Source organism: Grosmannia clavigera (assembly GCF_000143105.1).
Source record: "Grosmannia clavigera kw1407 unplaced genomic scaffold GCSC_113, whole genome shotgun sequence".
In the NCBI taxonomy this organism is placed as follows: domain Eukaryota; kingdom Fungi; phylum Ascomycota; class Sordariomycetes; order Ophiostomatales; family Ophiostomataceae; genus Leptographium; species Leptographium clavigerum.
The window spans coordinates 1839555-1860944 of NW_014040831.1; the positions used below are offsets into that span (position 1 = coordinate 1839555).

Sequence of the window (21390 nt, forward strand, 5' to 3'; positions counted from 1 at the left end):
ATGGACGCGCAGGCCGCCTTGGAAACGCTGTATCTGACATGTCACCGCCGCGATGACAGCGATGTCTTGCCACCACATAGCTTGCGGGATACTGTGGCCACAGCTCAGCCGTGGACGACCACGAGATGTCACCGGCTGTTGCGACCGCTGATTTCTCACCTGGCGGCCCTTCTGAAGGAGGAGGTCAGGATAACAGCTCAGCGAAGAGACATGGCTGCAGAAGGCCGCTCGCTGGAACTGGAACGTCTGACGGACCCAAGTAAGCAGTCCCCTTTATCAGAGCCTGGGACTGGTTCAAAGCGAGTACGCTATACGTATTCATCACGAAGAAGGCGTCATCAACAGCCAACTATGACTTTCACGGCCATAGAAGACACGTTCAAGCCAGCACCTTCCACACAACATCGGCAGCAGCTGGCTGGACGCTACGTGTCCCCAGGCGAAATCGTGGTGCCAACACCGGTCCTCTGTCGGGCAACAAAACAAAAGCGCGCATTCTCGCTGCCGTCTTCGCCACTCGGAAGTCGCACATGCACAAAGACAACCTCAGAAAGGGGCTCGCTACCAACGTCCCCATCGAGATGCGGCATTCCTGTTTACCGAGGCCACTGCAATGGAGCTTTCAATAATGGCGGCAGCATCAACACGAGCAGCAACCCGGCCATGAAAGACGATTGGGCTCGTCTCTGCAGCGCAACTTTGGGGAAGCGCTTCCAGCTATACGAGTCGATATTTCGGGCCATCGAGGCCCTATTACGAGCAACTTCAGCCGGGCCGACAGTGACCACGGCAAAGAAGCAGAAGCCGAAGCCGAGAAGCCTGCTGGAGATGTGTCTGCGCACCGTTCCCCAGTACGTGGCAGCATGTGAAGCCGAGGAGCGCCAGGAGGCCGTGCAGTCTGGTACAACGCCACCGGCTTCGTCACAGATATCGTTTGAAGTCTACGCCGACCTGGAATCTCTCGGCCACGGCGCTGATGGCTGGCAGCACTTGCGGACTGTTGTGCGTTCGCATGCCATCAGTCTTGTCGCAGCAGCATGTGCCGACGGCCTGCTGCACTCGGCTTTCGTCCGCATCTTGATCCGTCTGCTCATGCTCCTGGGGGCACACACTGAAGCAGAGAGTCTGCTGGTGGCCTTTGTCTGGCGCAGTGGCAGCTACCCAATGCCGCTGGAAGGCGCCGAAAGCGTCTTTTCTAGAGCACCGGGGTCATTGGAGCCGCTTCGGATCTTGGTCGAATACGCTGAAGAAACGGGGCGCTGGTCCTGCTTGTTCCAGCAGCTTGATGGCCTCCTCCAGAGCGGCCGCCTGCCACCCGCCTGGCTCTCGACGCTTGCTTTCAGCGGCATTTGGGAACGCATCGTCCAGATTTCGTCTAGCTGCAACATCTCGACGGGCGAAGGCCAATCCAGCCGCAGCTTTGCCGAGACGGCCATCGCACGGCTCATCCACTGCCAGCCCGGTGACGACCTGGATGTCCCGATTGCTCGTCCAAGCAGCCTGCAGCCGTTGTCGTCTACGTCATCGTCGTCCTACCATACGCTCGCCAGCGTCCTTGGCAGTCTCGCTGCCGTTGCCATTCTCCAGCGGGAGGCTGTCGCAGATGTCGAAGATGGCCCTGCAGAACACGACGTTCCCAGCCTGAGACGGTTAGCGATCATTGTAGAGACCTGTCTGGCCAGCGATCCAGCAGGAAAGAAGAAGCGGAGGGTGCGAAGGTCTCTCAACAACCAGATGAGCGAGACAAGGAAGCGCTTCCTTCTCGGACTAGCCAGATTCCTGTCGAGCTTTGGGGCCAACATGACCAACATGACCGAGTCGTGCGATAGAGCTGCTTCTTGGTGCGAGGAGATTTCCCTGCGTTCTGGGCCGGAACAGAGGAGACAGTTGTACGATGCCACGATAACTCTGGTTGCATCGGTCGCCCAGAGCTGTGGACGCGGAGCGGCAGCGACCACAGATGCCAAGCCTGCCCGTGTTTATCTTGCCCAGCTCTGCTCCTCTGTCACCGGCCGTCTTGGAAGCTGTTTCTCGCCCCTAAACGCCAGAGATGTTTCGGCCAAGCGGATGCACGCGGACGGGGCCTTTCTCCTAGCCAGCCGCACCAACGATCTTCGCGACCTAGCCTTTGCCGAGAGTCTCGGCGTGGCAAAGGCTCAGAGAAGGCCGCAAAGGTGTGGATTAGACGATTCTTTCGACTCTGTAGAGACGTCTCCGGAAGCGGTCGTGTCAGCGCCTCCTGCTGCCGTTTCACCAACGGCGCTTTTTGCTGGCTATCGGTGGGAAGAAGGCATCAGCGAGTGGGTCATTGCAAGCCCGGAGCCAGAGAGGAGGACGTTGGTGACGCGGTCGCGGTCGCCGGCTCTGGCCTCTCTCAGCAACGTTTCAGTCGAAGACGCTGACCATGTGACTCCACGCAAAGCGCCAAGACTACGCGATATGACGACGCCAGAAAGTGCAGCGTCGGACCAGCACGTCCACAGAGCGAAGCGCCTTCGGCTGGGACGCAAAAGCTGGGCTGGCGAACTCAGCCGCAGCAGTCGAGCAAAGTCGTGGTCAATAGCCAGCCTTGTTTCAGACGGCGACGATGACACCAGCGACGACCGCGACGGCTTCGACGAGATCAGCATTGAAATACAGCGGGGTCCCCTGTTCCGGGTGGACAGCATCGCCCCGACCCCCGTGGGGCTTGGCCTTGGAAAGCGGAAGCGGGCGCTGGCAAGGAGCAGCCTACGATTGAACACGGACGACGCCAGCGACGACGAGCTGTGCATGTGAGGACGAGTCGAGTACGATGCCTTGGAAATTTGACAGGCTGCAGGGGAAAAGTGGCTGACGTACTCTTATCTTGGAAGTGCATCTCGATGTGTATCAGGTCGGTGGGGACGTTTTCTTTTCTCCTCCGTTCATGTAAGATATGTTTTTGTTATCAATTTGGGCACAGCCCGGCACAAGGATGATATACGGGTGGCGGTGTCAATATACTACGTCGTATGTAATACGAGCATAAGGAGTCAGAGCCAAGAAATACTGCATGCAATGCATTTCCCAGCGGCGACTGGACGTTCATGTTCATCATGCCGTACGGAGAATACTCTGTCAACAAATGCATCTTGCGCCGTTTCAGCAAGGTTCCAAGGCAGGCGATGCTGATCTCGAATGCCACCTTCTAGAAAATGTCATCAATTATTCATACCACACGCCGACCTCTTGGAGCGGGAAGCAGGGTCCCTATAGCGTCCCCACACGTCTTGTGTTTGAATCTTCGTTTAGGATGCAAGTACGAGTACTTCGTACCTGTATTTTGCTCGTACAACCGGAATATTTAATCCGGCGACCGGCAGGGGTGGCAGGCAAGATCCCCGGCAGCCTACGGGGTCCGAAGGCTGCTCGGAACAAGGCTGCAACGGCAAGAGGTACCCTATGGTCAGAGGTGGTCTGGCATTCGTGGGAGGTGACGCAAGTCGACACACGACTATGGGTATTGGAAACACGATCGACCTGTCGATCAACGCTCGTCCTGTACTCTGTACTCGTACTCCGTACTCCGTGGCCTCTTAGTGGCAGCAGCACAGAGCATCCAAGCGCACACAGGAAGGGAGACGAAAAGAAGAACAGTCTTTTGGGTGGACAGGGACCCCTGAGAATGCACAGCTGCAAGGGACAGGTCTCTGATTCGCCAGCGGGACGACCTGTTTGCCATTGTTTCAGGTCGGCAGGCCTAGCACCACGGACCAATAGGGCACGCGCAATTGGAAGCCACCAGGCACCGCTCTCCACCGAAAGAGTGGCGCCGAGTCCTCCACTAGCAGGGCTTGACGACCACCGTGGCACGGCCGAAAAAGGACTAGCGACGTTTCAGCTCCCACCGATCCTGTTCCCGCTGGCAGTCTTCTGCACGTACTCCGTAATGCTCCCTGCTTCACGTCTCTGCGGCGCTTCTCAAGATACGAGCACGGCAAGAGGCAATCTACGAAGAGCATTTCCGAGCACGGGGTCCGAACTCCGAAGAGGGGGCGTGTGAGATAAGTGCAAAATACTCCGTGATTTGCACGAGACAGGCCCTTGGGATACATAGAGTACTTGGTAGCACTAAGGAGTCGTACTATGTACAGTAGCATGCGGTAAGGATCGCCCTTGGGCGGATCAGCTACCAAGCGAAGAGTCCATGGAGCACGCGTGCGTATGCAAGCCGTCACAGCGGACAATCCCTCGGCCACAAATGCGACCAGACAGCAGCTCTGCCAGCCGTGATAACGAGTCTGGTCACAGCTGCAAAGGAGCACGAACATGGCAGCGCCTTCATGTCTCGGCCGGCAAGGTGAAATCGGAAGGGACAGATACCCTGGCAGAGCCTTGATCTTATACGGTGTAAGCACAAAAAGACAAAAAGGTAAAATAACGAAAAGTACTATGTAGGGCTGCTGTGCTCGTATGCAGCAGGGATGCTCTTGCTGGCCATAAAAATCCAGGCCCTCATCTACGGAGTACTACATAGTACGTCGTATGTAGAAGAGCACCACAGCTTCAGCTGCAATTCTGTCTTGGCAAACGTCAAAATCGCTTGACTGCAGGGGTTTTATCGCAGCCGCGGAGGCTGGCCTAAGTCGTACTCTTGCTCCGTACATACCTCGCAGAGGGGGTGTGCCCGTATACTCTGTACAGGGGGAAACAAATGCGTGTACTCCGTTGACTCGTACTCTGTTACAACTCAGAGCGCCAAACCGAGGAAAAACATTTTTTTTTTAAAAAAAAAGAGAGCATTCCCAAGCAGGAAGGACCCCCCTCCCCACACCACCCCTCTCAGTCTAGCAGTCCTTCTCTTTGCTTTTGAACATCCATTAAGGAGAAGTGCCGAATTTAGATACATCTATTAGTCGGTCCACATCGCTTCTATTCTTCACTTCGGTGTCTCTACCCTTTTCTCTTTCGACCTGGTGTCTTAGACTCATTTCGTCGTCCTTGACCCTTTTTTCTTCCTTTCTTCACATTGTCTTCATTTCTTTCCCTTCTTTCGCAGGCAGGCCTTGGACAGAACACCACCAGCTCCCAACACACTTCTGTCAAGAGGTGCTTGTCGACTGCTTAAATAGTGGCTTCCGTCAAATTGTTCATTCCAATCCTTTTTGTCCTTTGTCACCACGAACTGCCGAAGAAGGCTCTTGTTTCGAAGACCGTCCCTCTCATCCTCCTTGCCGCTGGTCGACATCTAGGAGAAGCTACAGACAGCAGACCGATGAACAGCAACGGGACCAGATAAATATAGCCCTGGCCTGACAACCGATTCCTCCTTCCTTTGAAAGTACTCGGCCATTTCTGCGGGTCTATCAGACACCACATTCCAGCTTCCACAAGCAAACAGACAGTCCTTCGCATCTAGCGTATCCCAATAGGGATTTATTTTTCTTCATCTTCTACAAGCCTGCAGGAGCCAGGCCCTTTTGATATCGACCATCCAAACATTTCAAACATCATGTCGTCCAACTCATCGGCAGCGGCAGCGGCCACGGTCAAGTCGACCTTCAACCCGGCCGTCGAGAATCAGCTGCTCGCAGACTACCTGTACTATATCTGCGCGGCAGGTGGCGGCGTCGTCCTTCTCTGGTCGCTCGCCTACCGCGTCATGCGCCGAGTCCGCACCGTCACATCCCTCAACAACGACACACAGCGCTACTATGCAGAGCAGGATTCAAGGCACTCGTGGCTCAAGCGCAATGTGGTATACGCTCCCGTCAGCCGGAAGCGTCACAATCGCGAGATCCAGATGAGCTCTGCCATCAATGTCGGCACCCTGCCCACTCGTCTCCAGCTGATCTTTCTTCTGGGCTACCTTGCCACCAATGTCGCCTACTGTGTCATTCATATCCCGTTCGATTCGGTCGGTGCAGCTGCGCAGCTTAGGAACCGCACTGGCATACTGGCTACCATCAACATGGTCCCTCTGTTTCTCATGGCCGGCCGCAACAACCCGCTCATCACTCTGCTTGGCATGTCGTTTGATACTTTCAACCTCCTGCACCGTTGGTTCGGCCGCATTGTCGCCCTAGAAGCCCTCACACACACGCTCTCCTATGTCGTCGTCAACGCTCAAAAGGAAGGCTTCTCGCCCGTCATGAAGACGATCGTCGACGTGCCATTCCTCAAGTATGGTCTGATTTCCACGCTCGCCATGCTGGTGATCGGTTTCCAGGCCATGAGCCCTCTTCGCCATGCGGCCTATGAGACCTTCAAGATCTTGCACATTGCCCTGGCCGCTGTGGCTGTCATGGGATTGTACTACCACCTGCACATCGGAAAGTACAAGCAGATCTCTTACCTGTACAGCGTCATTGCTTTGTGGGCTGCCGACCGCACTGCTCGCTTCCTGCGCGTGATGTACAACAACGTTGGCAACGGCGGCACCCAGACACTGGTGGAGGCACTTCCCGGCAACGCTTGCCGCGTCACCGTGACCATGGCTCGTCCCTGGACTTTCAAGCCCGGTCAGCACGCATACCTGTACATCCCGTCCGTGGGCTACTGGCAGTCTCACCCGTTTTCCGTTGCCTGGAGCGAGGAGGCCGAGGTGCTCGAGGACGACAAGCTGGCAATGAACCGCCAAGAGGTCATGGCGATGCGCAAGACAAGCATGTCCTTCGTCATCCGTGGCCGCACTGGCATGACCGGAAAGCTGTACAAGAAGGCGTCCGAGGCCACGGACGGTCGGTGGCACACGAAATGCATGGTGGAGGGCCCGTATGGCGGCGTGCACAACCTGCACTCGTACGGAACCGTCATGCTCTTCGCAGGCGGTGTCGGCATTACGCAGGCAGTTCCGCACGTGCGCGACCTGGTGACCGGCTATGCTAACGGCACGGTCGCAGCACGCAAGGTTGTGCTCGTGTGGACCATCCAGACCCCCGAGCATCTCGAGTGGATTCGGCCCTGGATGACGGAGATCCTGGCCATGGAGAAGCGGCGCGACGTGCTACGGATCATGCTCTTTGTGAGCCGGCCACGGTCAACCAAGGAGATCCACTCGCCCAGTGCCACCGTGCAGATGTTCCCCGGTCGCCCCAACATCAGCACGCTGCTGGGACACGAGCTGGAGAACCAGGTCGGCACTGTGGGTGTGACCGTGTGCGGTCCGGGCGCGCTCAGCGATGAGGTCCGGCTTGCTGTACGAGACCACCAGTACGAGGGATCTATTGAGTTTATCGAGGAGGCTTTTTCGTGGTAGTACCGCTCATCGCGCACGCACAGACACTGCCACAACCAACCACTGGGCCTGCCGCTCCTTTCTTTGTTTTTTAGTGTAAATATATGGTAGACATGGGCCCTGGGACAGATGAGCACGGTCGCTACTGTTGTACTGTTTCCAATGCACGATGTTGGGTGTCGATTATTTTCCTCTGTCGTTTTTTCCTGTACAGAACCGCTTTCTTGTAGATGATCTTTCTCTTTCTTATAGGTACTAAATTTTCACTGACTTTCAGCCTCGTTACTCGTAATTTTAATCACACAGTGGGCTGCGTAGCAAACATGATCGCGATCGATTGCAATTTGCGCATCAGCGTAGCTTTGTGTAAGTATGTGCAGCCGGTGAGGTCATGGAAGAGCATCGAATGCCAATAACGTGACGGAAGTAGCCAACCAATAACAAAGAGGACCACGTTACATAGGCTTACTCGCTCGTGGTAGGACAAGCCACTGTATTCATAGTGGTCCGAATTGGCTGGTTGGCCCACTTATGGCATGTGCTTTATCAAGCCTCAACCTGTTTGTTGCCGGCATTGCCCCTCTCCTTGCCGTCTTTCCTTGGCCTCCTCCCTTGGCCAGCGTCCAAACTTCCGCCCGTCTTCACTGTCGAGACATTGCACCGCCGAAAAGGCACAGACAGCAGGTTCCAGTCAGCACCGGTCAGTCTCGCTGTCTTGCACACGGTTCCTACGCATTCCTTCGTGTGGACCACGATTCGTATGGGGCAAGCCAGCCGGAATAGGAACGCCTGAAGCTACGAAGCCGATTCGCCACCATCCTCTGGTCATCCCAGCTCAGCACGCACCTGATAAGAACACCCGCCTTCGCCTTCTCTCGGCCACTGCGTTTATCCTCTTGGTCGATCGCTCAACAAACTGCATTTTTGGTTTCTACGAGTAGCAGACCTAGCGTCTCCGACACAACGCTTCTGAGAACAGAGAATACATCGATTTCTGGTATCGCCCTGAACTAGTCGCAGCGGCGAAATACACAGCACGCACGAGCGCAGCGAAGGGCATCCTCCCATTACGCAACCCAGCTCGCCACGTTCCCCATCACAACCGTTGCAGCGATGGGGCTCTCCTACAACACGTACCTGAACAGCAACCGGATCTACGGCTGCAAGAGCTGCAAGGCCCACCTGGCAAACCATGAAGACATTATAAGCAGGGTAAGCAAGCAGCGGACAGAGGCGCGAGGCGGCCTTGGGCCTTTCCCTTCTAACGGTCGTGCATGTAGAACTTCCGCGGCCAGCACGGCAAGGCCTACCTCTTCAACACGGTCGTCAACGTGGACACGGGCGTGGCTGGCGAGCGCAGCATGACGACGGGCCGCCATGTGGTGCGCGACATCAACTGCCGTGGCTGCGGCGACACGGTCGGCTGGAAATACGACAAGGCCTACGAGTCGGCCGAGAAGTACAAGGAGGGCAAGTACATTCTCGAGGCGGAGTTGCTGTGCATGGTGAGCTAGAGCGGGCTGTCGGACTTGCCGGTCTGCCGGTCTGCTGGAGAGTGTGGACACTCTTGTTTTCCTTTTGTATCTCATGTCCGGGGAGCGTTTTTGGAGCAATGGAGGCGTGCGTTTTTTGCCCTATTTTGTGTCTGGGCCGTTCGTTGGAGATTGCTGGCCGTTCTACGGAGTAGTTCATGTTCTGTCCCACTTGCTGTTCATTTCGGTTTCATTTTCATTTTCATTTTGTCTTACGGCGCGACGGCGCAACTGCAACGGTAACTCTCAAGGGACAGCAGTCTGTATTATCGGTAGCTGGGCTCATGCACATCATCACTTCTTGTTGCTCGGATCTGGACCGGCCGGGCCTTTTTTTTTGTGCTTTTGTGTATCTAGATTGCCAACTTGTTTTGGTAAGAACGACAAGCTCTCTCGACGACGTTTGCAAGCTACAGAGAACACTGTGACGCTATGGGTTCTGGGTTAAATTCAGACTGCCAAGACGGCACTTGTCTTTTTCGTCTTTGCGGATGGGCAGCTCCCGCGACAGGTACGGAGAGCCATGTGTCTCGTACTCCGTACTCGTAGTCTGCCGGATCTCGTTGCGCAGCAGGGACTGCACTATCACACGTCTCGGTGCTCTCGTCTGTCGATTTGTTCAACTAACTTCATGCATGACCGAGAAGAGGACCCTATCGGCGTCTCACAGGGCTGTACTCGTACGAGCACATAGTGCCAAAACTAACGATACTAACGATACTAGCGATGCAACGACTGGTTGTGTTACGGGTAGGCTGTCAACCAATGCTCTCTTCTGGACGCCCTCATCTCTGCATCGTGGTATTTCACTCTCCTACTGGCCCGCATCTGCTGCCAAGTTATTGCGATGCTGACTGTCCTAATTTCAATACATGTCCTGTAAGCAGTCGTCGCTTCCCGACCGCATGGAGATTGGGCAGTTGGTTCCTGCCATGTGCGGCCGTTGATCTCGCCCCTTTATCCTCATTGGCCCAAGCGTCCTCTAGGATGGGGGCCCACCGGCTCGACTCAGCCGTCGACAAAATAGACATCCAATCAAGACATCTTTCTGCATGATGGAATTCCTGCACCCCTTTCTATACGAGTGGAATTTCTTATGTCGATGTTCTTATACCCCCCTGCCCTCGAGATCGCATACGTCTGGCCTCTCCATCCATCGACTCTGCCTTATGGCTCCACCCCCCTGGTTCCTTGAAGCGGCCGATCATGCAATGCGTGCCCCAGACTGACAGGTCGAGCTGCCCAATCCGGTTGTCGAGGGAGACTTCTCCGACACGGAACGTCTGCGAGAGGGGTAATATCTGCGAGCAATCCACGGCTGGGCAAGGCTTGGCTTCATCCGTTTTTTCATCCGTGCACCTCCTAGTGGAGGAAAACGCCATGGCTGCTGTCTTTGATGAGATGATTTTTGCCATTCCACTTGGCCGTGTCATCGTCCCCTTTGTCCCCATCGGTACGGCTACCTTTTTACCCCCCCGTGCATAATAGAGCAGCTAAGCTGTTAGACCTCTTTTAGATCTGTAAGTGAGTTACGATGCCACCTCGCGCAACGGGCGGCGCACATAAGATGGGTTGTCTTGCCTGTTCTCGTTGACAATGTTGTCGCTGTTTCGTCAGAGCCGTTCGTTCTCATCTTTCCCCTCACCCCTCAGTCCTTCTTTTCGGCCGGTATTCTCAGTAGCTGTGCCTTGTCGTTCATTCTTGGTTTCAACCGTCCACTGTCACTACTTTTACCACAGTCTCTTTTTTATTTTTCCCTATCTCAACATGCTGAGCGCAAGTCTTCTCGGCTTCGCCGCCCTGGCTGTGTCCCTGTGCAATGCCAACCCCATCGTGGTCGTTTCTCCTCCGGTCTACGCGGAGCGCAGCAGCAGCAGCAACCTGGCTCTTCGAGAGGCCATGAACATGGCTGCCCGAGACGCTAGCCTGCAGAAGCGTTCGGAGATGTCTGTCAACCTCGACCATGGCCTGGACGAAGTCACTTTAATCAAAGGGTAGGCTCTTTCTGATGCGGTTTCCTCTTCTGCTCTCCTTTCTCTGCTGACACGTGACCGTTAGTTCTTGGAGTGAAACTGTCGATGGCATCAACAACACGGTCAGCGTAAAACTGGAATGCATCGAGTGCTCCACGACGGGTACTGTGTCTGCCAAGATCAAGGGCAGCATCCTCAAGCCGAAGCTCCGACTAGACTTTTCGGGTGTCGCGGCTTTCATCGACCTGGGCGTCAAGGTGGCTGACAAGGCCACGTACACGTACACGATCTTTTCGTCGGAATCACCGGTGGGCATCTCGCTGCACGACGTCAGCCTCGGACTCGTCTTCTACGTCGACCTCGTGCTCAGCCTGTCAGCCGAGGTCGAGCTGGAGGGTGGCTTCTTCGTGCAGGTGGGCAACGACTCGTACCTCGAGGCAGACATCCGTAAGGGCACGATTGTCGACTCGCTCTTCACCGACACCACGGTCACGGCCATACCCATCACAGTTAGCAGTGGCGATGCCACCTTCAAGGCCGACCTGCGGCTGCGAGTTGAAGCCGGCGCCAGTGTCGACATTCTGGGCGCCGGCCTGGATGCCGAGCTCGGCATTTACGCCAACATCCTCGAGTTCATCGTCGAGGCCCAGAACACGCCCGCTTGCGATGTCATGTTGTCTGAGACCTGGGACATCAACGCCGGCGCCTTTCTCGATGCTGACGTCGTCATCAACTACTCCTCTTTTGGCGCTGTGCCCACCATCTCCACCACCCTCTATCAGGGCCCGACTGCCACTCAGTGTATCCGTACTACCAGCAGTGCGACCACGATTACGACTGCCTCTGCTTCTGCGTCTGCAAGTTCCAAATCGCATGTGCATACGAATGCGACTGCAACTGCAACTGCTGCCGTTGTCGATGCCGTGCGTCTCGTCGTCGGCGCTCATGCCAACTCGGCGAACTCGTTCAGTGCCAACGTCAATGCTTCTGGCTCCAGCATTGCCTTTCCGCCAGTCACGGCTTCTATGCTATCCGGTGTTGCTTTCCCATCTGTCACCGCTTCTTCTCCGGCCAGCAGTGCCGTCTCGGTTGGCGGCCTTAAGCCTCTGTTTGCCAACACGACCGCATCTGTCGCTGCCTACTCGGGTTCTATGGCTGCTGCTGCTGCCGCCACCACCGTCGCTCTGGGCTCCAACGGCACGACGCTGACGTCCACCATCTTTGCCACGTCGACGTACACCATCACCAGTTGTGCGGCCTCGGTCGTCAACTGTCCTGCTTCGCTCCAGAACAAGATCATTATCACCGATGTCGTCACCAAGACTGTCGCCATCTGCCCCGAGGCCAGCACCACCATCATGCTGTCTTCGTCAAAGTCTGTACCGGTCGCCAAGACCACGACAGCTTCCGCTTCCACCAGCACCGTGACCGCCGTCACCGCCGTGTACGTTCTGGTGCCCCTCGAGACGCCCATCGTTGCCACCTTCACGGCCCCGACCTCTGTCGCGTCTGTGTCCATTTCGGTCATCGGCGCCGTCACAGAGAAGGAGACCGCCACCGTCGTTCCCGTCCTCGCAACTGGGGGCGCCAATTACGGCAACGGCTCGAATGAAAAGGCCGTCCTCGCCGTGGGCGATGTTGGGCCAACTGCTTTTGTCCTCCCAACGGGCAGCGCTGCCGTTTTTGCCAGTGCTGCAAGCTCTGCTGCGGTCAGCATTGCTACGTCTAATTATGTTGCCTTCGCCGAAACGGCTTCCCTCGGCGTCACTGCCAGCGCCAAACCTGCCAGCACGGCATCACCGACGACCACTTCGGCTCAATCGGCTGTGACAGCTGTTGTAACAGCTGCCGCTGGCCGTGTCATGAGTGGCAGCTTTGCTGCAGTGGTTGGTGCTATGTTTGGCGCCCTGCTTCTGCTGTAAACGCTAAAAACTGCATGGCTCCATAAATGTATATATGTCCTTTTGTATAGTGTATCTAGTATTTGCTTTGTAACTTGATTTATAAATTCTTAAATTTAGGAAAAAAAATACCAGAAAGGCGTGCGCAAGGCTGCAAGTTGGCTATACCCCACATTTACTTGAAAAACCGGTGACGTATATCGACGTCATGCGAAATGGACGACGAGTATTATTGCTCTGGTAAGATCTATACCTTGGTTGCAAGATAGACAATGATGTCAACGTCAGTGCCAATCTCGCGACTTTTTAAGCCGGTCTCGTCTGCCCTCCCGACGACCTATTTCTCTTGGCATTTACCCCAGACAATCTCATCTACGATCCACGTACTATTTTCAGAACTGTCCATACTGTGACTGTGACGTTCAACTTGGCCAATACTCTCCCATATACATATCACAAAAATGGAAACGCTCAGCAACCTGGCAACACAGGCGGCCCAGGCGGTCAATCAAGTCTTGCCCACCGGCAGCGCCGAGGAGCCCGTGTCTGGAGTTAGGGGGAACACTGATCAGGGCGAGCCTTTCGATGCTGGAAACAAGGAAAACTACGAAGTTTCCAATGCCGGTGCCAGAACTACGGGAGAAACTGGCAGTTACTCATCGGGACGGGCTTCAGACCAAAAAGGCTCCGGAGACTTTTTGAGTAACGAACCTCTTATTGGTAGCGGTGCTAGAGAAAATGGCAACTACTCGGGAGAACATACTTCAGACCAAACTGGCTCTGGAGGATACCTAAGTAACGAGCCTCCTATCGGTGACGGTGCTGGAGAGACTGGCAACTACCCTGGAGGACGTACTTCAGGCCACACTGGCTCTGGAGGACTATCTTCCAAGGAACCCCTCGTCGGAGCCACCGCCGGAGAGACTGGCAACTACTCTGGGGCACGCGGTAGCGGCCAGACCGGGGAACCCCATACTGCCAGCACTGCGGGCGGTACTGACAGCTACTCCAGGGAACGTCCCGTCACAAGCCACTCTGGCGCCAGAGGACTGTCTGGCAAAGAGCCCCTAGCTGCCGCTGCTGCCGGGGGCACTGGCAGTCTGGCTGGAGGACGTTCTACGACCGGCTCTGGCCCTGGGAATCGTTCTAGCAAGGAACCCCTAGCGGCCGGCGCTGCTGGTGAGCCCAGTGTGTCTGAGGGACGCCCTCCAAGCCACGCTGAAACGGGGGGACCGTCTACCCGCCGCACCCAGACAGAAGACCTCCCGACTGCTCCGTCGGGAGACCTCTCAACCACCCGCTCTGGCGGGTCTGCCGGCGGGCCTCCGGGTGTACCGTCTAGCAGCGCCATCCCCGGCGGCCCCAATGACCCGTCCGTCCCGGACTCGCAGGAGAAGGGCACAGGCGAGAAATATGTTCGCAGCTCCGGCCTGCAGGCCGATGGAGGCGATTTTGACGCGGCCAATCCGGGCGCTGGACGGGAAGCCGAGAGTACGTTCTTGACAAATCATGACGAATCAATGACCCAAATTGCTAACACGTCCTACCAGGACTCCTTGAAGAGAAGGGCCTGCACCTGGGGCCCGACAAGAAGGGCGACACCCCTGCCGGCGCAGCCGAGACCAACAAGGAGAGTAAGGGTGGCCTCGCGCAGAAGCTCAAGGGCAAGTCTGGCCACGCTTGATTGATGAATAGGAGACGGCTTGCTTGGACAGTCTGGGTCTCTGCTGCTATTCTATACTGCCTACAACATATCAGTGCGTTCACTCTGATCTTGTGAAATAATGATTGTCTCGTAGATTTCTTGATTGGAATTAGCCCTTCCCACAATGGCATTTAATGCGTCGAACCCATACACCAGGAAGTAAAACCCGCGCCTCATCTGCCTCATTGCTCTTTGCATACAAATACACGAAATATCAACGGTCCAATCCAGGACGGCGTCGTTTCTTGACAAATACCAACCACCGTACCCACCTCTGCCCACCCGTCAAACCAGTGAGGATGGGGAAATAAAACAAACAAAATAACGACACCTCTTTCTTCTCCATCCCTGGGCCCGCAAGCGGTGGCCGACGGAATCATAGCTGTATAGTGAAACACTCAAACAACAAAAACGACGACGTGCAAAGCAATGATGTAGTCACTGATTCCCATTCATGGCCGTTGCAACAGGCAGGCCGTGCCGGACTGGAGCATGATATGAGCCTATGCTTTGAAAGCCCCTGTAGATCATGTCAGCATAAGCATCCAACAAATGTGGCAGGAGGCTTAGACTCACTTAGTCAGGTCAAAGCCGCCGTCCTCCTCGACGTCGACTGCTTGAACAGGAAGGGCAGCTGCTGTGTCCGTGACGGTTTCCGAGTCTGTCGTATTCGTTGCCGATTCGGCCTCCTTCAGCTCTGCTGCTGGTTCTGGCACGATGGTTCGGCTCGGTCTTGACGGACTGGATGACGGTGACTTTGTTCTTGTTGCCGCAGGCGGTGGGCTGCTGCTCGCCGGCAGCGCGCCACTGCCACCTCTGCCTCTCTGTGTCGTTTTGGAAGGGCTGAAATCGAAGGCCACCGCTGACTTCAGCGGTGTGCTGCCGATGTCGGCGTACTTCCAGAAAGGCGCCGGCGAGCTGGTCGGCATGTGCTGGCTGGGCCGTTGCAGTGTGCTCGGAGGGTTCAGCTTCAGCTCAACGCGATGCGGTGCCGGCGTGACAAAAGACGAGACGGTGTCGTCCTGCAGGAACGCCGACGTCAAAATGGGCGATCGTGGTACCGATTCGGAGGCCGTCGAGAGGGCGGATCCGTCTGCCGCTGCCGTCGCCGCATTACCGCCATTGTTGCTGGCACTTTTTGCGGCAGCGCCCCTTCGGTATCGAGGGAGGGGGCTTCCGTCGGACGATGCCGGGGCTTCGTCGGGCAGCAGTCGCCGCGAACTTCGGTCTGGTGTCAAGTGCATATCGCGCAAGGTGGATCGAGGCTGCGGCGACCCGGACGGTGAGACTCTCCGCTTTCGTGCAGATCCCAGATCCCTGGCAGCCATGTCTCTCGGGCCCTGGTTCACGTAGTTCAGCTGGCTCGGCGACGACGGGTTTGAGGACCCCCGGTGGCCACCACGTCCTCCTCGATAGGCTGTGCGGACCATTTCGTCCTTGTACTCGGGCAAGATGTACCACTTCATGCCTTTCCCGGGCTCTTCGGTCGACCGTGCCACCTTCTCAAACGCTTTGTTGAGAGACAGGTTGTGGCGAATGGAGTTCTGAGCCGCGTTAGATATCACCAAATTCGTCGACAAAAAAGGGGCAAAGCAGACTCACCTGCCAACCGGCAGCCTGCTGGTGCTTGTAGTAGGAGTAGTTGTCCATGATGAAATTGTAGATTCCATTTAGGTTGAGCTTCCCGTCTGAGGTGTTCATGATGGCCTGTGTGATCATCTGGGCATAGCTGTACTGCGGCTTCATGTTTTTGTTTTCGTCCAGGCTGAGATCCACATCGCTTGGATGGACAACCATGGTTGGGATGTCCCGAAACTGGGGCGACCTCAGGTGGGAACCGGGCACGGAAATGCGGCTGCGAGCAGAAGGTGGAGTCCCTGGTCGTTTGTAGTCCGGCGGTGCCGGGGCTATTGGCTGCGGAGTTGGCTGGCCACGGGGAAGGGCACTCCGCATCGTGGAGCCGCGCGGAGACGACTCGACCGCAGCCTGTGGAGTGGTTGCACGCAGCCGTGGCCGAGAGGGTGTTTCTTCGAGATGCGACGGTTCGCGTTCGGACTTGGGAAAACCGGCTCGTTGGAGGTAGATGTCGTTGATGTTCAAGGGACTCGTCTCGAGCGGGAGGACAAACATCATCTCCACGCCGCCAACCTCGATGACGTCGCCGCTGCCGAGAGGCTTCGACTGGCCCAGCCGCCAGGGCATGTTGTTGACCTTCACCCCGTTTCGGCCCTTGACGTGGACGAACCACTTTTCGCTCTTCGTGTTGAAGACGATCTGGGCATGCTGGCGCGAGACCATCTTGCTTGGTCCGAGATCGATGTGGACAAACTCGGGATCGCCATCGGGATCGTACAACTTCGGATACTCGGGCGGCGGCTCTGATGTGCGGCCGATGTTGACGGTGAGCTTGGTGACGTAGAAAGTCCAGTCCTGTGCGGCAATCTTGGCATACGCCTGAACGCCCTCCTTATTGGCCTCATGTATGGCGTTGGAATGGTCTTTGCTGGCACGGACGGGATCTTCGTGTGGAGAGAGGAGGTGCTGGGCGACACGGGTCACGATCTGGGTCTCGTCGGTCGGGTTGATGGCAGAGCTGTCGGCCAGCAGGCTGGACGGTTCTTCTTCTGGGATGTCGCGCGGGGATTCGTCGGTCGCCTAAGACGGACAGCGTGAGCACAAGGAGGGGTACATGGGGCAGCTGGAGGAGAGGGGATAGGATGGGGAGATGACGAATGAAGTCGAGCGAGTGCTGCTTACCTGCTTTCTTCGCTTTGCAGGTCGCGATGGCGAAGAGTCTGGAAGATCGACGGTGGTCTCCTTGCGCCAGGAGTTCCGGCGAGTCCGCTGAGAAGATCGTCTGGGCGTCGGCATCGCGAGAAAAGGAAGCGTCGACAGTGCTGCGTGACAGCACAAGTCGAGCAGGCGGAGGGAAGAAAAGGCGTCAGACAATCGTGGATGTGACACGTGGAAGGCGAGGTTGGTGTCAATTCGGGCGGCGCAGGAGAGCGCAAGTCAATACCAGCTGTCGTGTCTGTTGCGCCCTGCACAGTGAGGGTGCTAGAGGCTAATAACAAGCTCTGTCTGTCGTTCGTCACGCTCGCGGGGCAAATAATCACCGGCCTGGCAGGCTGGTCCTTGCAAGAGCAAAGGCTGGGGAGATTATAGCCGGGTGGGAGGGAACAAAAAAAAAAAAAAAAAGAGGAGCTAGAGCGGTTCGCGAAAAAAAAAAGATTTAATGAAAGCTAGTGATGTGGACGGGCTGTATACATTGGAATTTGAGAGGGCGCAGGTGGTCACGATTGTTTTCGGTTGATGACGAGAAAAATTTGCGTCAAAATGGCCGCACCCCCAGAGAGAGAGAGGAAGAGGAAGCCGTGGTGGCATTTGTTTAGTTTGACTGATGACAATGCGAGCGTCTGGTCAATCGCGGTTACCACTTTCAATTTCGCGTCTCGCAAGTTCATTCTTTCGTCTCCCTTGTAAGTGGTGGGGAACAGGCCAGGAAAACAGGGGCGCAGGTGGCGGCTGAGTAGCAGGCCCGCCAGCCCAGCGCAAAAAGGTACTTGGCGGGAACTTTCGTTGGTCTGGCTCTGGAGATCTGATTGGCTGCGCGTGAACAGCCTCGACCCCGCTGCCAAAAAGGGAGTTACGGAGTATATCAATATGATTTGATAAGCGTTCTTTCCCCGAAAACCGCTTTCACAGAGCAGAGGCTGGCCGAGCATCTTCTTCGTGGCTGGAAATGACAGACTTGGCTGTCGTATGCGCGGCAATACGGCGGTAGTGCTCCGCCTTGCTCGCATTCCTGCACCGGCCCTACAACGGATATTCCGGGGGGCTGGCAAGCCACGGGGGCGGACCGCTGTCCAAGAAGCATGCTACGTGGATTTTCCATAATTTCAATTGGGTGTGGGAGCTGTAATGACGTACTCCAGACAGTAGAGAGCCGCCTGACGGCCGTACAGTGCCGGATCCGCTCTACAGTACAAGGGCGCTGTGAGGTACTGATCCGAATGCGGAGGGAGGCGAGGTTTATGAAAAGAGGCTTGCAGAGAAACATGCGCTGCACTTGGGACTGTACCGTTCCTTTGCGGCTTCAAGCAAGGGAAGCAAGACAGAAGCGTTGTCTCCTTCACGAGGAATGTCTCTCGGGTAAGAATGCACGGCATTGGCCGTTTGGAATGGGGGAGCAGTCGCCACCCATCTGGTATCCGCACGTTGACTGGGGGTGCCTGTGACATAGCTGACAAAAAGAAAGAAGAACGGGAATCAAGGCTCCACACTGTCACCGATACACCGTCGCCAGCGGCGAGGTGGAGAGCGAACGAACGGATATGGACGGGAAACCGCGCAAGCTGCCTCCAGAACAGCAGTGCTGAATGGTTGCAGTAAGGCTGGTAGTGGACGGCAACTCTAAAATGGCTCTGTGGTCCTCCCATCGATCTTGCCGGTCGATAAAGAGGAAGCTTGTCTTTCTTCGTTTCATGCATTGCAACTGAAAGTGGCCCGTGTTGCAGCTAGATGTGCAGCTGCGGTCACAAGATGTGGACGTCAATTGGGGGACGGAAGTGATTTGTCACTCTTTTGCTAAGATGCAATATTCGGGGTGTGCTTGACTGTTTCGTCCATGCACACGGCTCAGAGAAGCCTCAAAATCGCCAACTGCGTTTGTGGTGCCGACGTGTTAAATTAACCCCCGACGCTGACCGCGACCTTGATGCCTCTCTCCCCCAATCACAAAGTCCTTTTGCCTTTTGACGCTCACGCCACCCCCTTGCATTCCTTTTCCTTCTCTTGCCCGGCCTTGCTTCAGCAGCTCCACCAAGATCATGCACGTTCCAGAGAACAGTCTTTTCGTAATTTTGCTCGTCAGCTTTGCCCAACATAGTATAGCCGCGCTAACCGGACTGATGTCTGGTCCATTGGGGCACAGGGCATCTGCCATGCAGCAAATACGAAGCTGCAAGAGGCGTGACTGATATGGGATCGTCCCTCGAAGCGCCAAAACCGCCTCTGATGCACTATCACACCTGGCTGCAAATCTCACTCCACACCACCAACGTATTGACTGCTATAGTTCGTCCGATAGCCCCTGCCCAGAACATATAATCTTATGTGACCATTAACGGGTGGAGACTTGGGGAGCTGTAGTCCAACGGCCAGCCGGCTAGTAGAGAAGGAAGCCGAGTATTGGCCCTTCTCGGGCCGTTGAGACGACGAAGAAGCAGAGTGAGCTAAAGAAGAAAGGGTTCGGAAGGAGGTGAACGTAGGGTTTTGAGAGGAGGTTGCCCTTTGTGCTTTTCGTGCTTGTCTGTCTGCGGTGTCTGGCACCTGCCGAACGCGTACAAAGCATACGCACTCGGCATCTCTATCGTGGCTTCCTTCCTGGAAAATAAGACAAGTTTTAGCTGTTGTGTTTGTGACAATCGTGTTTAACTAGTCTTCTACAAAAACAGGATACATTCGCCGAGAACAGCATGTCTGGGAGCGCTGGCTTCATGAACAATCTCGATCTGCCGTCTGGCACTCACCAGAAACACGCTTCTGCCCCCACTTCTGCCTCTTCTCCCGACCGAGGCCTGCCCCTGGTGCTGAAAACTCAGGGCCACCACATCTACGTCCAAGATGGCCGCGAGATTCTCGATGCTTGTGGCGGTGCTGCTGTGACTTGTCTTGGCCATGGCAATCAAGAGGTCCTGAATGCCATGAACAGGCAGGCGCAATCGTGCTCATACGTGCCATATGCCTTCTTTGATAACCAGAGCACGCGGAATCTAGAAGAGTGGTTGGTGCGCACGTCTAACGGCGTTATAGCCAAGGTCTATCTGGTGTCATCAGGTGTGTATGCTATGGTGTCAGCGACAAAGGTGAGCGACGAGGAATGAAGGAACTGACAGAGCAGGGAGCGAGGCCATGGACGGAGCCATGAAGCTGGCCCGCGAGTTTTTTGTTTGGACGGGCCAGCCTCAGCGGGTCAACTTCATTGCCTGCAAGCCTTCATACCACGGCACTACACTGGGCGCTCTATCTCTCAGCGGACACATATCGCGGCGTGCGCCCTTTCAACCCTTGCTGATGGGCGGCCTCGGGACCAGCCTCGGGACCAGCCTTGTGGAGCACGTGACAGGGTGCAACACGTACCGGCAGCAGCAGGCCAGAGAAGCAGACGCTAGATTTGTTGCGCGCAAAGCAGCAGAGCTGGAGGCAGCGTTTCAGCGACTGGGCCCGGCAACAGTCTGCGCCTTTGTGGTGGAGCCGGTGGTGGGTGCAGCTGCCGGCTGCATGCCTGTGGCGCCGGGTTACCTGGCAGCGATGAAGGCAGTCTGCGCCAGACATGGGGCACTCCTGGTGCTGGATGAGGTGATGTGCGGCATGGGCCGCACGGGGACATTGCACGCGTGGCAGCACGAGATGGATGGCGGTGATGCCAGTCCGGACATCCAGACAGTGGGAAAGGGACTCGGTGGTGGGTTTCAGCCGTGTGCGGCCATTCTGGCCGGACGGCGTGTGGTCACGGCGATGCACGAGGCCGACGGCGCGCTGTTCACGCACGGCCACACATACCAGAACCATCCGGTGGCGTCGGCGGCGGCGTTCTGCGTGCAGACCATCATCCAGCGCGACAGCCTGCTGGCCAATGTGCGGGCACGAGGAGCGCAGCTGGGGGTGGCCCTGCATGCTCAGCTGGACGACCATCCGCACGTGGGCGACATCCGGGGCCGCGGGCTCTTCTGGGGCATCGAGCTCGTCCAGGACAGAGGCAGCCGCGAGCCGTTCCCCATCGAAGAGCGTGTGGCCAAGCAGATCCACGACCTTGCCCTGACTTCCCGCTTCCAGCTGCTGGTCTACTACGGCCAGGGCTGTGCTGGTGACAGCCGAGGGGACCACATCATGATCATGCCGGCTTACACGGTCACAGAGAAGCTGGTGACACTGATAGTGGATACTCTGACCAAGGTGATCCATGAGGTATTTAGCAAGTGACGCGACGGCATCCACAAGGCGGTGTATCCGATGTTATTATTGTTTTGGAACGAGTGAATGAAGTAAGGCCTACTTCCCTGTCTATTGAATCGACTTC

General features: G+C 56.2%; 7 protein-coding genes across 7 annotated transcripts; 6 read left to right on the top strand and 1 right to left on the bottom strand.

Annotated features, from left to right (window-relative positions):
• CMQ_4168 (uncharacterized protein) lies at positions 1-2778 on the top strand (the record flags this gene model as incomplete). The annotated part of the gene is made up of 1 exon (XM_014320106.1): positions 1-2778. One exon carries the CDS (start codon positions 1-3, stop codon positions 2776-2778), a length of 2778 nt encoding a protein of 925 aa, XP_014175581.1.
• A 2695-nt stretch (positions 2779-5473) lies between these two features.
• On the top strand, positions 5474-7219 carry CMQ_3722 (ferric-chelate reductase; the record flags this gene model as incomplete). The annotated part of the gene is made up of 1 exon (XM_014319660.1): positions 5474-7219. One exon carries the CDS (start codon positions 5474-5476, stop codon positions 7217-7219), a length of 1746 nt encoding a protein of 581 aa, XP_014175135.1.
• Positions 7220-8311: 1092 nt separating this feature from the next.
• On the top strand, positions 8312-8712 carry CMQ_3863 (yippee zinc-binding protein; the record flags this gene model as incomplete). The annotated part of the gene is made up of 2 exons (XM_014319801.1): positions 8312-8410; positions 8479-8712. The coding sequence occupies 2 exons, from the start codon at positions 8312-8314 to the stop codon at positions 8710-8712; spliced, it is 333 nt and encodes a 110-aa protein (XP_014175276.1).
• Positions 8713-10497: 1785 nt separating this feature from the next.
• CMQ_3343 (uncharacterized protein) lies at positions 10498-12625 on the top strand (the record flags this gene model as incomplete). The annotated part of the gene is made up of 2 exons (XM_014319281.1): positions 10498-10724; positions 10789-12625. 2 exons carry the CDS (start codon positions 10498-10500, stop codon positions 12623-12625), a joined length of 2064 nt encoding a protein of 687 aa, XP_014174756.1.
• Positions 12626-13065: 440 nt separating this feature from the next.
• CMQ_3728 (uncharacterized protein) lies at positions 13066-14288 on the top strand (the record flags this gene model as incomplete). Its single annotated transcript, XM_014319666.1, has 2 exons — positions 13066-14095; positions 14155-14288. The coding sequence occupies 2 exons, from the start codon at positions 13066-13068 to the stop codon at positions 14286-14288; spliced, it is 1164 nt and encodes a 387-aa protein (XP_014175141.1).
• A 459-nt stretch (positions 14289-14747) lies between these two features.
• Positions 14748-17180, bottom strand: CMQ_3574 (forkhead transcription factor fkh1; the record flags this gene model as incomplete). The annotated part of the gene is made up of 4 exons (XM_014319512.1): positions 14748-14829; positions 14886-15853; positions 15912-16964; positions 17067-17180. The coding sequence occupies 4 exons, from the start codon at positions 17178-17180 to the stop codon at positions 14748-14750; spliced, it is 2217 nt and encodes a 738-aa protein (XP_014174987.1).
• Positions 17181-19786: 2606 nt separating this feature from the next.
• On the top strand, positions 19787-21293 carry CMQ_4069 (aminotransferase class 3; the record flags this gene model as incomplete). The annotated part of the gene is made up of 2 exons (XM_014320007.1): positions 19787-20147; positions 20212-21293. 2 exons carry the CDS (start codon positions 19787-19789, stop codon positions 21291-21293), a joined length of 1443 nt encoding a protein of 480 aa, XP_014175482.1.
• Between the last annotated feature and the right edge of the window lie 97 nt (positions 21294-21390).